The following is a 12052-nucleotide window of genomic DNA, read 5'->3' on the forward strand; positions in this document are numbered from 1 at the left end:
GTGAAAATAAATTAATGTTCTATATCTCCAGTGATGTATTCATTTATTCTCATATATTATATATATTTTTTATTTAATTTCACTTGAACAGCATTATGTACCTACCCTACATGTCACACTATCATGTGTCTCTCTTGGTGCCTTTTTTCAGAATGTTCCCCTATATAAACTTCTGTGAACCCTTTATATGCATATGTTTTTTTTTTGTTTCCTGAAAAAGACGTGGGTTACACATCGAAACGCGCATAAAAATAAAAAAAGCCTTTATTTTACATTATCTCTGGTGTTTGACGGTTCTTCATCGGTCGGCAGCGCGGCTTTAAACCACGAGCTTTCCATTTTTTCTAACTCTATAGTCTGGGTTATTACACAACAATATCAATTATGTGCAGTGTGGCACCTCCAATGATTCGACAATCCTAGTGATAGGCCATCAATGTTAAAGATTGTCCCAGCAAATCTTTTAAAGTCTGCATCTTAGCCGGATGGTGGCAAGGAGAAAAAAAAAAAAAAAAAAGGGTTTTTTTTTTTGCAATTTTTCATTATTTTATATATGTGCCTCTAATTTAAAACATGAAGAACATCACAGACCTGAGCAAGAGAATGATATAATGAGAGCTTTAACTCGTCTTCTGAAATACTGAGGTTGTTGATGAGAGACTGCAGGGCCTGGGAAAGAAAAAAAAGAAGGAGATTAATGAGGCGCTGGACTGCTGGTAAGAGAGCGGTTGTGGAAAAGGCAATGTGGTGTGCAAAATATATATATATATATATATATATATATATATATATATATATATATATATATATATATATATATATATATATATATATATATATATATATATATATATACCTGCTGTGCATGTCTTTCTGGTTTCAGCTGCTGCAGGTCCAGCTTTCCTTCCACCTCCATTAGCAGCCTCTGAAGAGACTCATTCTTGCGCTTTTCTGGAACGGATGTGCAGTCAGGCGTGGGCAGATCACTTACTGTATTCAACTGCTTCAAGACGGCTGGACTGACACTAAAAGACGGTGATATTTAAACCAAATACATCAGGACTGCACGTATTACACTCCAGCATTTCTAATTCTTGCTCTCTCCATTAGTCACCAGTAATTTGGGTGCAGCGTGTGCATTATAATAGCTCCTGTTGCATCTTCTGCCGTTTCCAGCGCTGCTCCGGTCCCCCTCCTGCATCTCTGACTTGTCGGCTCACACAGCGGACTGTTAGCTCCTGCCTTAATGTAAGTTCATGAGAGTCCGGTTCTTACTTTCATAGACCTACTTTGAGAAAGTAACTTCCAGTCCAAACAGAAGCGCTGCTGGTCACAGCTGCAGGGAAATGATCCAGGAGGGAAACCGGAGCAGTGCCAGAAACGGCAGAAGATGGCGACCAGAAAGTATTTTACTGCACATGTTGTACACAAATTACTGATAGTAAGAGTGGGGAGTGCTCCTTTATGATGCATCTAAAACTTACTTGATTTTTGCATCCACAGAAATATATAAACCCTTTCAACAAGGGAGACTTTCCGTTTTTGTTTTTTTTTCTCCCCTTCTTCTAAGAGACATAACTTTTTTTTATTTTTCCAGCTATATAGTGGTATGAGGGCTTGTTTTTTTGTTGGATGAGTCTTAGTTTTGAATGACACCATTCATTCTGCCACATAGTGTACAGGAAAAACAATTCCAAGAGCAGTGAAATTGCAAAAAAAAAAAAAAAAAAGTGCAATTCCACAATTGTTTTTTGGGTATTTTACTTACCATTTTCACTATATGGTAAAACTGACCTGGCAATATGATTCCCCAGCTTGGTACGAGTACACCGATAAAAAAACCTCTATACTTGTTTAGTATTTAAGCAGTGTAAAAAAAAAAAAAAAAAAAAAAAAAAAAAAAATATGAAATTTGTCAAAACTTTTTTTCCGCTTTTGCTGCCATTTTTCGAGACCCGTAACGTTCTCATTTTTTGTGATCTTGGGCCGGGTGAGGGCTTATTTTTTTGCGCCCTGAGCTGACGTCTTTAATTATACTATTTTGGGGTAGATACAATGTTTTGTGTCCGTTAGAAGTGTTCTCCATGCTGACCATTGAAAACACATGAACACTGAGCCGCCAGTCGGGAGCTTGCGTGTACGGGGCACAAGGGAGCGATGGCCACCCGCTGTCTCGTGTGTACGGGGCACAAGGGAGCGATGGCCGCCCGCTGTCTCGTGTGTACGGGGCACAAGGGAGCGATGGCCGCCCGCTGTCTCGTGTGTACGGGGCACAAGGGAGCGACGGCCACCCGCTGTCTCGCGTGTACGGGGCACAAGGGAGCGACGGCTGCCCGCTGTCTCGCGTGTACGGGGCACAAGGGAGCGACGGCCGCCCGCTGTCTCGCGTGTACGGGGCACAAGGGAGCGACGGCCGCCCGCTGTCTCGCGTGTACGGGGCACAAGGGAGCGACGGCCGCCCGCTGTCTCGCGTGTACGGGGCACAAGGGAGCGACGGCCGCCCGCTGTCTCGCGTGTACGGGGCACAAGGGAGCGACGGCCGCCCGCTGTCTCGCGTGTACGGGGCACAAGGGAGCGATGGCCACCCGCTGTCTCGTTTGTACGGGGCACAAGGGAGCGATGGCCGCCCGCTGTCTCGTTTGTACGGGGCACAAGGGAGCGATGGCCGCCCGCTGTCTCGTGTACGGTCAGCTGGACACTCACCTCAGACCAGGCTGCCCAGGAGGTAGGTAATATTTTGGAAGCTCTTCAGGTGGAGGAACTGTTGGAAACTTTTTAGCACAATCAGCTTTCTTCGGCCATAGATTATCTGTTTCTTCCTAAAAAAAAAATACATAAATAAATAAACGCCAAACTTTAACCCAATTCTGCCACACCCTGTGGACAATACACCATTTTTCAATAAAAATAAATCACAACATAGCGACTAAAATTTACTGTAAGCACAAAGTCTGAAAAAACTAGAAATGTTCAAAATGTTAAACTTCTCTGCCTCTGTGCACAATCGTGGACAGATTTTTGCAAATGTGATCTGAGTTGCGGTACAGAGAATGGTCAGTGCATGACGCTGTGGTGTTATGGCTCTGTACACGCTGTATATATATGGGTCCATGTCATATGTTTATAGTGCATCGCTTTACTGCTATGATGCAACGTACATGAAATGAGGACGCATCCAAACCCCACACTTTTATTGCAGAGCGAGACACTGGGGGGCGCTGCAGCAGAATACTCTGATTTGCCTGAAGATCTAAATTGCCCGATGTCATCTGTGCTGAGGAAGTGTCATCACCAAACTGGGAAAAAAGGGAAAAGTATAATGAAAATACTTAGAAATGTAACGCAACGCTCAACCAGACTAACCTGCAGCAAGTTACTGCTGCATACAGGAGGGGAGCATTTACTTTAGAGAAAAGAATTGAACATGTAAAAAGCTGAAATATTTATTGCCTTGTTTTCTCTTCTCATTTAGCAGATACTTACCAACACAAGCTCCACATTCTCAAAGATGTCTCCCCGGTGGTAACGCACGGGTAAATCCCATGGGCAGTGCAGACTGTGCTTATGGCTGCTGATCTGACAAATCTGATGATTTCCTAAAATAATTACCAGGTTTATACATCACACAACACCGAGCCCCGACCAGTCCCCCTCCCGCAGGGCGCAGAGCCCCGACCAGTCCCCCTCCCGCAGGGCGCAGAGCCCCGACCAGTCCCCCTCCCGCAGGGCGCAGAGCTCCGACCAGTCCCCCTCCCGCAGGGCGCAGAGCCCCGACCAGTCCCCCTCCCGCAGGGCGCAGAGCCCCGACCAGTCCCCTCCCGCAGGGCGCAGAGCCCCGACCAGTCCCCCTCCCGCAGGGCGCAGAGCCCCGACCAGTCCCCCTCCCGCAGGGCGCAGAGCTCCGACCCGTCCCCTCCCGCAGGGCGCAGAGCCCCGACCAGTCCCCTCCCGCAGGGCGTAGAGCCCCGACCAGTCCCCTCCCGCAGAACGCCGAGCCCCGACCCTTCTCCTCCCGCAGGGCGCCGAGCCCCGACCCGTCCCCTGCCGCAGGGCGTAGAGCCCAGACCAGTCCCCTCCCGCAGAACGCAGAGCACCGACCCTTCTCCTGCCGCAGGGCGCCGAGCCCCGACCCGTCCCCTGCCGCAGGGCGCCGAGCCCCGACCCGTCCCCTGCCGCAGGGCGCCGAGCCCCGACCCGTCCCCTGCCGCAGGGCGCCGAGCCCCGACCCGTCCCCTGCCGCAGGGCGCCGAGCCCCGACCCGTCCCCTGCCGCAGGGCGCCGAGCCCCGACCCGTCCCCTGCCGCAGGGCGCCGAGCCCCGACCCGTCCCCTGCCGCAGGGCGCCGAGCCCCGACCCGTCCCCTGCCGCAGGGCGCCGAGCCCCGACCCGTCCCCTGCCGCAGGGCGCCGAGCCCCGACCCGTCCCCTGCCGCAGGGCGCCGAGCCCCGACCCGTCCCCTGCCGCAGGGCGCAGAGCCCCGACCCGTCCCCTGCCGCAGGGCGCAGAGCCCCGACCCGTCCCCTGCCGCAGGGCGCAGAGCCCCGACCCGTCCCCTGCCGCAGGGCGCAGAGCCCCGACCCGTCCCCTGCCGCAGGGCGCAGAGCCCCGACCCGTCCCCTGCCGCAGGGCGCAGAGCCCCGACCCGTCCCCTGCCGCAGGGCGCAGAGCCCCGACCCGTCCCCTGCCGCAGGGCGCAGAGCCCCGACCCGTCCCCTGCCGCAGGGCGCAGAGCCCCGACCCGTCCCCTGCCGCAGGGCGCAGAGCCCCGACCCGTCCCCTGCCGCAGGGCGCAGAGCCCCGACCCGTCCCCTGCCGCAGGGCGCAGAGCCCCGACCCGTCCCCTGCCGCAGGGCGCAGAGCCCCGACCCGTCCCCTGCCGCAGGGCGCAGAGCACCGACCCGTCCCCTGCCGCAGGGCGCAGAGCCCCGACCCGTCCCCTGCCGCAGGGCGCAGAGCCCCGACCCGTCCCCTGCCGCAGGGCGCAGAGCCCCGACCCGTCCCCTCCCGCAGGGCGCAGAGCCCCGACCCGTCCCCTCCCGCAGGGCGCAGAGCCCCGACCCGTCCCCTCCCCCAGGGCGCAGAGCCCCGACCCGTCCCCTCCCGCAGGGCGCCGAGCCCCGACCCGTCCCCTCCCCCAGGGCGCAGAGCCCCGACCCGTCCCCTCCCCCAGGGCGCAGAGCCCCGACCCGTCCCCTCCCGCAGGGCGCAGAGCCCCAACCCGTCCCCTCCCGCAGGGCGCAGAGCCCCAACCCGTCCCCTCCCGCAGGGCGCAGAGCCCCGACCCGTCCCCTCCCGCAGGGCGCAGAGCCCCGACCCGTCCCCTCCTGCAGGACGCAGAGCCCCGACCCTTCCCCTCCTGCAGGACGCAGAGCCCCGACCCATCAGCTTCCTGCAGGACACAGTCCCAGCCTTTCCTTTCTTCACTCTCTCCTGTCCTGGACTTGCTCTAATATAAAGGACAATGTTTTCTTCCCGTGTCACAAACTAAGACCATGTATTCCCAGCATTTACCTAGCTGAGCCTCTTTGGCCATTTGTGTCTCGTGGATGATGTTCCTGAGGATCTGCTCCTCCTGGATCAGCTTATGCTTCTCCAGAACCTCCTGCTGCCTCAGGTAATGGTCGTGCTGCTTCTGATATTCCTTCAGCTCATTTAGAGTCCTTTGCAAGGACCTGGGAACAGATGTAAAAGTGAGGAGCCATCGTGACACCTGCAGCTCTTTATACAGAGATACCTCGCTAGTGTTATGGTGCAGACACTCGCCTGTGCTGAGCCTCCAACTTCTGCTCCAGCTTCTGCTGGCACAAGACGGCCTTTTTCTTTTTGTCAGCTTCATAGAAGAAAGGACGCAACTCCAGGACTCGGTCGTAGCACAATACAGAGTGATTATACTCCCCCAACATCTGCAAGGAGGAAGCAGCGAGAATTATACATTTTCTCTTACATTATTTTTCTATCACCCCAGCAGCGCCCCCATGGCGTGCCAATGGGTTGCCTGAAGCAAAATACACAGACATACAAAAGTATAGCAGAGTATTATATCCACTGATCACACAGGTAAAAAAGCCAGTGTTGAAGGATAAGAAAACAAAACAAAACGTTACACAACATTTTATCATTGAAAAAAAAGGTAAAAGTCGACATAACTTATGGCTGCAACCCTCACACCTCATATTATGCATAGAAAACAATGCTAAAACAAAAAAGCCCGGATAGGTGGCTTATAGCCTAGGTAACCGACCATTTTGATACTGCAGTGTTGGCCGGTAATCTAGGCAACTAGGTGTAAACTATAGAATTAAAAATCTGTCCAGTCTTGAGAACGGGGAGGATTTTTATTAAGAGGTAAACTGCAAAGCGGCCTGTTTTTCACAAGCGCTTTGGAATTTTAACTGTTTAAAAACTTGAGGAAATCCCTTTAAGGCTATGTGCCCACGATGCAGAAATGCTCCAGATTTTTTCCTGAGCGTTTCTGCATCTCCCTGGCAGAAAAAACGCATGCGGATTGTACATGCGGATCGTACATGCGTTTTTCCTGCCAGGGACAAGCGGAAGTGAAGCGTTCTTTTCTACACGTGCGGTAGGGGCCTCCTGGGCCATTCGGCACCAGGCTTTGGCACAACAAGTGTGTAAGGCAACCACCTGGACTAGCCTACACACATTTACCAAACACTACAGGGTTCATACCCAATCCTCTTGCTGGGGAGTTATCTGGACAGATCCCGTTAGCGGATACACTGAATATTTTTAATCAAGGGAGACCCTCTGATAAAACAAGTGGTATAAACCACATAAAACCCCCTATAAACAGAATGACATCCTTGGAATTATCTCCGATTTTGAATGAAAATAGTATCTTGATAAATCCTCAAACACAGAATGCAGTTGCATCTCAAACTAATAAAACGAAAATTACACATTTTTTTCACGTGGTCCCCGGACGTTGTCCAAAACGAAAAAGAAATTTAGGGGATGTAGAGGGAGTGGAAAAACCCGAGGCCTCAATAACAAAAATAGTCCAAATGCCGAAATTGAGACACAATCCAAATATAAAGAAAATGAAATCTTGCCAATGAACCAGAATACAAATTCCCTGCAGATAGAAACCCCTATCGGTTGTGGGGGTATTTTTAATATTTCTAGCTATGTGCTATCTGAAGCTGAACAATCCTTGTTAGGTCGAGGATTATCCTTCTGTCCAGCTGTCCCATTTAATAATTTCACTTTGTTCTGTGATTTAAATGAATTTATAAGGAAATTGACACTAAAAAGGCATTTTCTATTGGAAGATAAGAGAAAATCACATCCTATTAGTTCATGCTCAACAGTATCCCCCTCCATTCAAGAATCTAATATACCAGGCCCCCCATTACTGGACCCTTTCACTCATGTAAATGTGAAGGGGAAAAATAATTTCTATCCATTACATCACAAAGGTTCACACCTTGAAACTTTCCAACAATTAATTTTGAGGGACCTTAGGACATTCCCCCCAATTTCAAAAAAAGTGAACAACTTGAGCTACCAGGAGAAATGTGCATTAAAAACCCTTCAGGATAATAAAGAAATAATTATAAAGAGAGCAGATAAGGGAGGGGGGACTGTGATAATGAACAGGGGCTGGTACATCAAGGAGGGCCTCAGAATCTTAGACGACTCAAACTACTACGTGAAATTAGAAGCAGACCCATCTGTAACCATTTTTTTGGAGTACAAAGGACTTGTAGCAGGGGCCTCTACAGCTGGCTTCCTCAATAAAAAAGAAAAATCCTTTTTAGACATTAAAAAATTCAAAGTCCCTTATTTTTATTTTTTACCCAAAATTCATAAAGATAAATTTAATCCCCCTGGACGTCCTATTATTTCTGGTATTAATTCTATCACATCCAACTTATCCCACTATATTGATCTTTTTTTTACAGAAGTACGTTTTATCCCTAGATTCTCATTTAAAGGATTCTACACATTTAATTACAATATTGAGAGAATTACCCCCTCTTCCAGGCTGTCTTCTTATTACACTCGATATAAGCTCTCTTTATTCCAATATCACACATGTATTGGGTTTACAGGCAATTAAAATATTCCTAGATGAGGACCCAAACTTACAAGATCCTCAAAGAAACTTTTTATTGAGGGGTATAACTTTCATTCTTGAGAACAATGTATTTTCTTTTGAGGGGGTGATGTATCGGCAGCTGAGGGGCTGCGCGATGGGGACGAGGTTTGCCCCCAGTTATGCAAATCTATATATGGGGGCATTCGAGTCTATCCACATCGCGCAATCCCTCGGCGCCGATAAATCCATCGTTATGTACCGCCGCTTTATAGATGATCTGTTTATCATATGGAGGGGAAATACTGTGGAGGCTGCCAAATTTATTGATGAATTAAACTCTAACGACTGGGGTCTTTCCTTTACCTCTACCATATCTGAGAGTAATATTCAATATCTTGACCTTCAGATAAATATAGACAATTCGGGTAAAATATCCACATCTACCCACTTTAAGGAAGTGGATGTAAATAGCTATCTTGAATTTGACAGTGGCCATCTACCCAGCTGGATTAGAAATATTCCATATGGTCAATATTGGCGTGTCAGAAAAAATTGGTACACATGATTCGGATTTTTTTCTGGAATCTAAGGTTTTACAAAAACGTTTTAGAGCTAAGGGATACCCCCAGAAATTATTAGAGGATGCTTTCTCCAAAACTAGATCCCTATCACAGAACTTGTGTATCAACAAATCCAAGAATACCAGCCAAGAGCCAAACAACGATTTCAGTTTAAATCTGATTACTACTTATGGTAAACCTACGCAAGTGTTATCCAGTTTATTAAAAAAATACTGGTTCATTTTAAGTAATGATCCAATATTAACTGGTCATTTACCGGAATTTCCTCATGTCATATATCGGAGGAGTAAAAATCTAGGAAACTATATAGCCCCTAGCAATACAACAATTGGTAGAAGACCGAACCATTCAGCTCCTATTAGCAATAATGGATGTTATAAATGTAATGTCCCTAAATGCTTATGCTGTCAATCCATTGATAACGGAGCCAAAACATTCGTCTCTGCGGTCACTGGAGAGATATATCCCATTCGCTTTAGACTTACATGTCAGTCCTCATATGTGATCTATCTGCTCCAGTGCACCTGCGGCCTGCAATACATCGGCCGCACTATCCAGGAAATGTACTCCAGATTAAATAAACATCGCCAAAACATTAGAAACGGCTTTCCCCTACATAGTGTTTCTAATCATTTCTTAAAAGAACATCAAAAAAATCCTAATAACCTAAAACTAACTATCATTGATCATATAGTTGATACACACCCTGATAGACTAAATCGTCTCATTACACGTGAAAATTATTGGATTTTCAAAATGGGAACCTTGTCTCCTGAAGGTTTGAACCTTAATATAGAGAAGACAACTTTTTAAATAATTGTTTTCATATTTTAGCAAATTTATTATATATATCTTTTATATGGAGGAGGAGGGGGGAGGAGAGAGAGAAAGAGGGAAGAGGGGAAAGGAGAGAGGGAGGGGAGGAGGGAGGAGAGAGAGAAAGGAGAAAAAATTTAAAGAGAAATTTTTTATTTTTTTTTATTTTTTGGGGATTTTTTTTGGAATTTTTTTTTTTTATTTATTTTTTTTAATTTTTTGGAATTTTTTTTTTCTCTTTTTTTTCTCTTTCCTTTCTTCGTCTACTTTTCCTAATTACAATGATAGAAACTGATTGTAATTTTATAACTTTATATTTATGCATTGTTTTATGTTGTATTTAAAAATTATTATTATTATTTTTTTATATAATCTAAAATATAGGGTAGTAGATGACAATATATCCTATGAAGTATTAAGATTATAGGATTCACAAGTTTGTTTTTTTTTACAGTGAATCCTTTTTATAAGAACCCTATATGCTTCATTAGGCATTATTTTATAACAATCCTTTTTACTCTATTGAGCATATATGAACTCAAGGGGTTAATATAGAGGTATTACTCTGTATCTGGCCCCGCCCCTTTTAAGTAATTGTATACCTAGTCAAATGTATATAAGGATCAATTGTTTGCTGCTTGTCACACCTGATGAAGGTGGCTGTGTCCACCGAAACGCGTTGTGTGTGTATTAATAAATCAGTCCTTTTAATATTTTTGCCCTGTTATTGGCGCTCTGGTACCGCTATTCATATTCACTGATCATACCCAATCCTCGCCAGACGCGAGCCTGAGTAGATGTGTTCTGCAGGCGGCGGTGCCCCAATTGTAGGGACCCGTCTACACAATATTCGTCCATTGCTTCCCACCCAGGGACTGCTTTGGGACGTCCCATGGTCCTGTGTCCCCCAATGAGGCAACAGAGTAAAGGATATTTTTGTGTACTCACCGTAAAATCTCTTTCTCTTAGCCTCTAATTGGGGGACACAGCTCCCACCCTGTTTCCCATTCCGGGCCGTTATGTTGAGTTCTCATATTGTCTTTGTTTGAGCTCGTACATAGTTGCCTTCTTATAGGCATGATTATGTTATCCATGTTACGTTCCTCCTACTGCTTTTGCACAAAACTGGAGAAGGGTGACGCCGTCCAGGGGTGTATACTGCAGAGGAGGAGCCACGCTTAATCTTTTTCAGATAAGCATAGTGTCGCCTCCTAGTGGACAGCAGCATAACACCCATGGTCCTGTGTCCCCCAATTAGAGGCTAATTGAAGTGGTCAGTGCGGCGCTAGAAACGGATAAAACAAACCTCTTTATTGGACTTCAATAAAGAGGTTTGTTTTATCCTTTTCCAGCACCCCACTGACCACTTCAATTTGCACACTGTTCACTTTTCCCTTGGGAGTTGTGGCTGGAGGCTGCAGAGTACTGGATACAATTTCAGCTGCAGGACCTGTAGGACCTGTGATGATGTCATCACCCATGTGACCCCACCCGGAATTACATGATTGGAAGCTCCATCTGCTAATCCAGAGGAGACACTGAAGGCATCGTGGCAGCGCTATCAGCGCCAGTAGCTGTTTAACCTGGGTTGTGCGGTCTGCACAACCCACTCAGGTGAGCAGACCACTGTATCTGTACGCATATTCTACTTCCATACAGGTTCATACAAGCACTGCGCTTTACCACCCCACCCCCTTTTTTGTCTTGTCCTTGGGAAGGAGCACTAGACCCCTGAAGGTGTTGAATAGCATTCCCAGGAAGGTCAGAGACTGACTCGGGGTTGGTGATGACTTTTGTAGGTTGACTAACCAACCCAGGCGACTCAGTGTCGATTGTGATTGAGATGCTGAGCTCGTAGTCCTTGAAGGTGGGAGCCTTGATAAGGAGATCGTCCAGGTATGGAACGACTACTATGCTTCTGGAGTGCAGGACGTCCATGGTGGCTGCCATGACTTTGGTAAACAATCTGGGAGCCGTGGCGAGTCCGAAAGGGAGAGCCACGAGCTGGTAGTGGTCCTAGTCGATTGCGAACCTGAGAAATCTCTGATGGGCGGGTGCAATTGGTATATGCAGGTATGCGTCTTGTATGTCTATGGAGGTGAGAAATTCTCCCTTTTCCATGGACGCAATGATGGACCAAAGGGACTCCATGCGGAAGTGACGTACCCGTACATATTTGTTGAGCTGTTTTAGGTCCAGTATGGGCCGTACGCCACCTCCTTTCTTGGGGACTACGAATAAAATGGAGTAGAACCCCTGGAAGCGCTCGGCCGCGGGGACCAGTACTATGATTCCTGCTTGAAGAAGCGAGAAGACCGCTTGGCGGAAGGCACAAGCCTTGGCTGGCGGTTTTGGGGGAACAGAAAGAAAGTCTGCTTGGTGGGTTGGAAGTGAACTCTAGCTTGTATCCCGAAGACACTAGTTCCCTGACCCACCTGTCTTCTGTAATAGGCAGCCAGACTTGATGAAAGAGCAAAAGCCGGCCGCCTACAGGTCGGGTGTCTTCCGGAGTCCGTGAGTCATGATGAGGAGGAAGTCTGAGATTTTCCTCCTTTGAACTTTAACTGGCCTGCTTTTGCCTGCCAGGTCTTGTCCG

General features: G+C 47.7%; 1 protein-coding gene across 2 annotated transcripts in view; it reads right to left on the bottom strand.

The window, feature by feature from the left end:
* TTC17 (tetratricopeptide repeat domain 17) overlaps window positions 1-12052 on the bottom strand; it is a 65023-nt gene that overhangs the window by 37641 nt on the left and 15330 nt on the right. For both annotated transcript variants that reach the window (XR_012252662.1, XM_073658169.1), the window contains exons 8-14: window positions 5764-5903; window positions 5512-5672; window positions 3484-3596; window positions 3159-3296; window positions 2704-2819; window positions 857-1025; window positions 592-669 (exon numbers count right to left, since the gene is read on the bottom strand). Coding sequence is in view for 1 of the 2 variants with exons in the window: in XM_073658169.1 (XP_073514270.1) it covers window positions 592-669; window positions 857-1025; window positions 2704-2819; window positions 3159-3296; window positions 3484-3596; window positions 5512-5672; window positions 5764-5903 (915 nt within the window). In the remaining variant the exon portion in view is untranslated. The remainder of the gene's footprint in view (window positions 1-591; window positions 670-856; window positions 1026-2703; window positions 2820-3158; window positions 3297-3483; window positions 3597-5511; window positions 5673-5763; window positions 5904-12052) is intronic.

Source organism: Phyllobates terribilis, unplaced genomic scaffold (genome assembly GCF_046119375.1).
Source record: "Phyllobates terribilis strain yellow unplaced genomic scaffold, ASM4611937v1 Scaffold_13__5_contigs__length_258822181, whole genome shotgun sequence".
In the NCBI taxonomy this organism is placed as follows: domain Eukaryota; kingdom Metazoa; phylum Chordata; class Amphibia; order Anura; family Dendrobatidae; genus Phyllobates; species Phyllobates terribilis.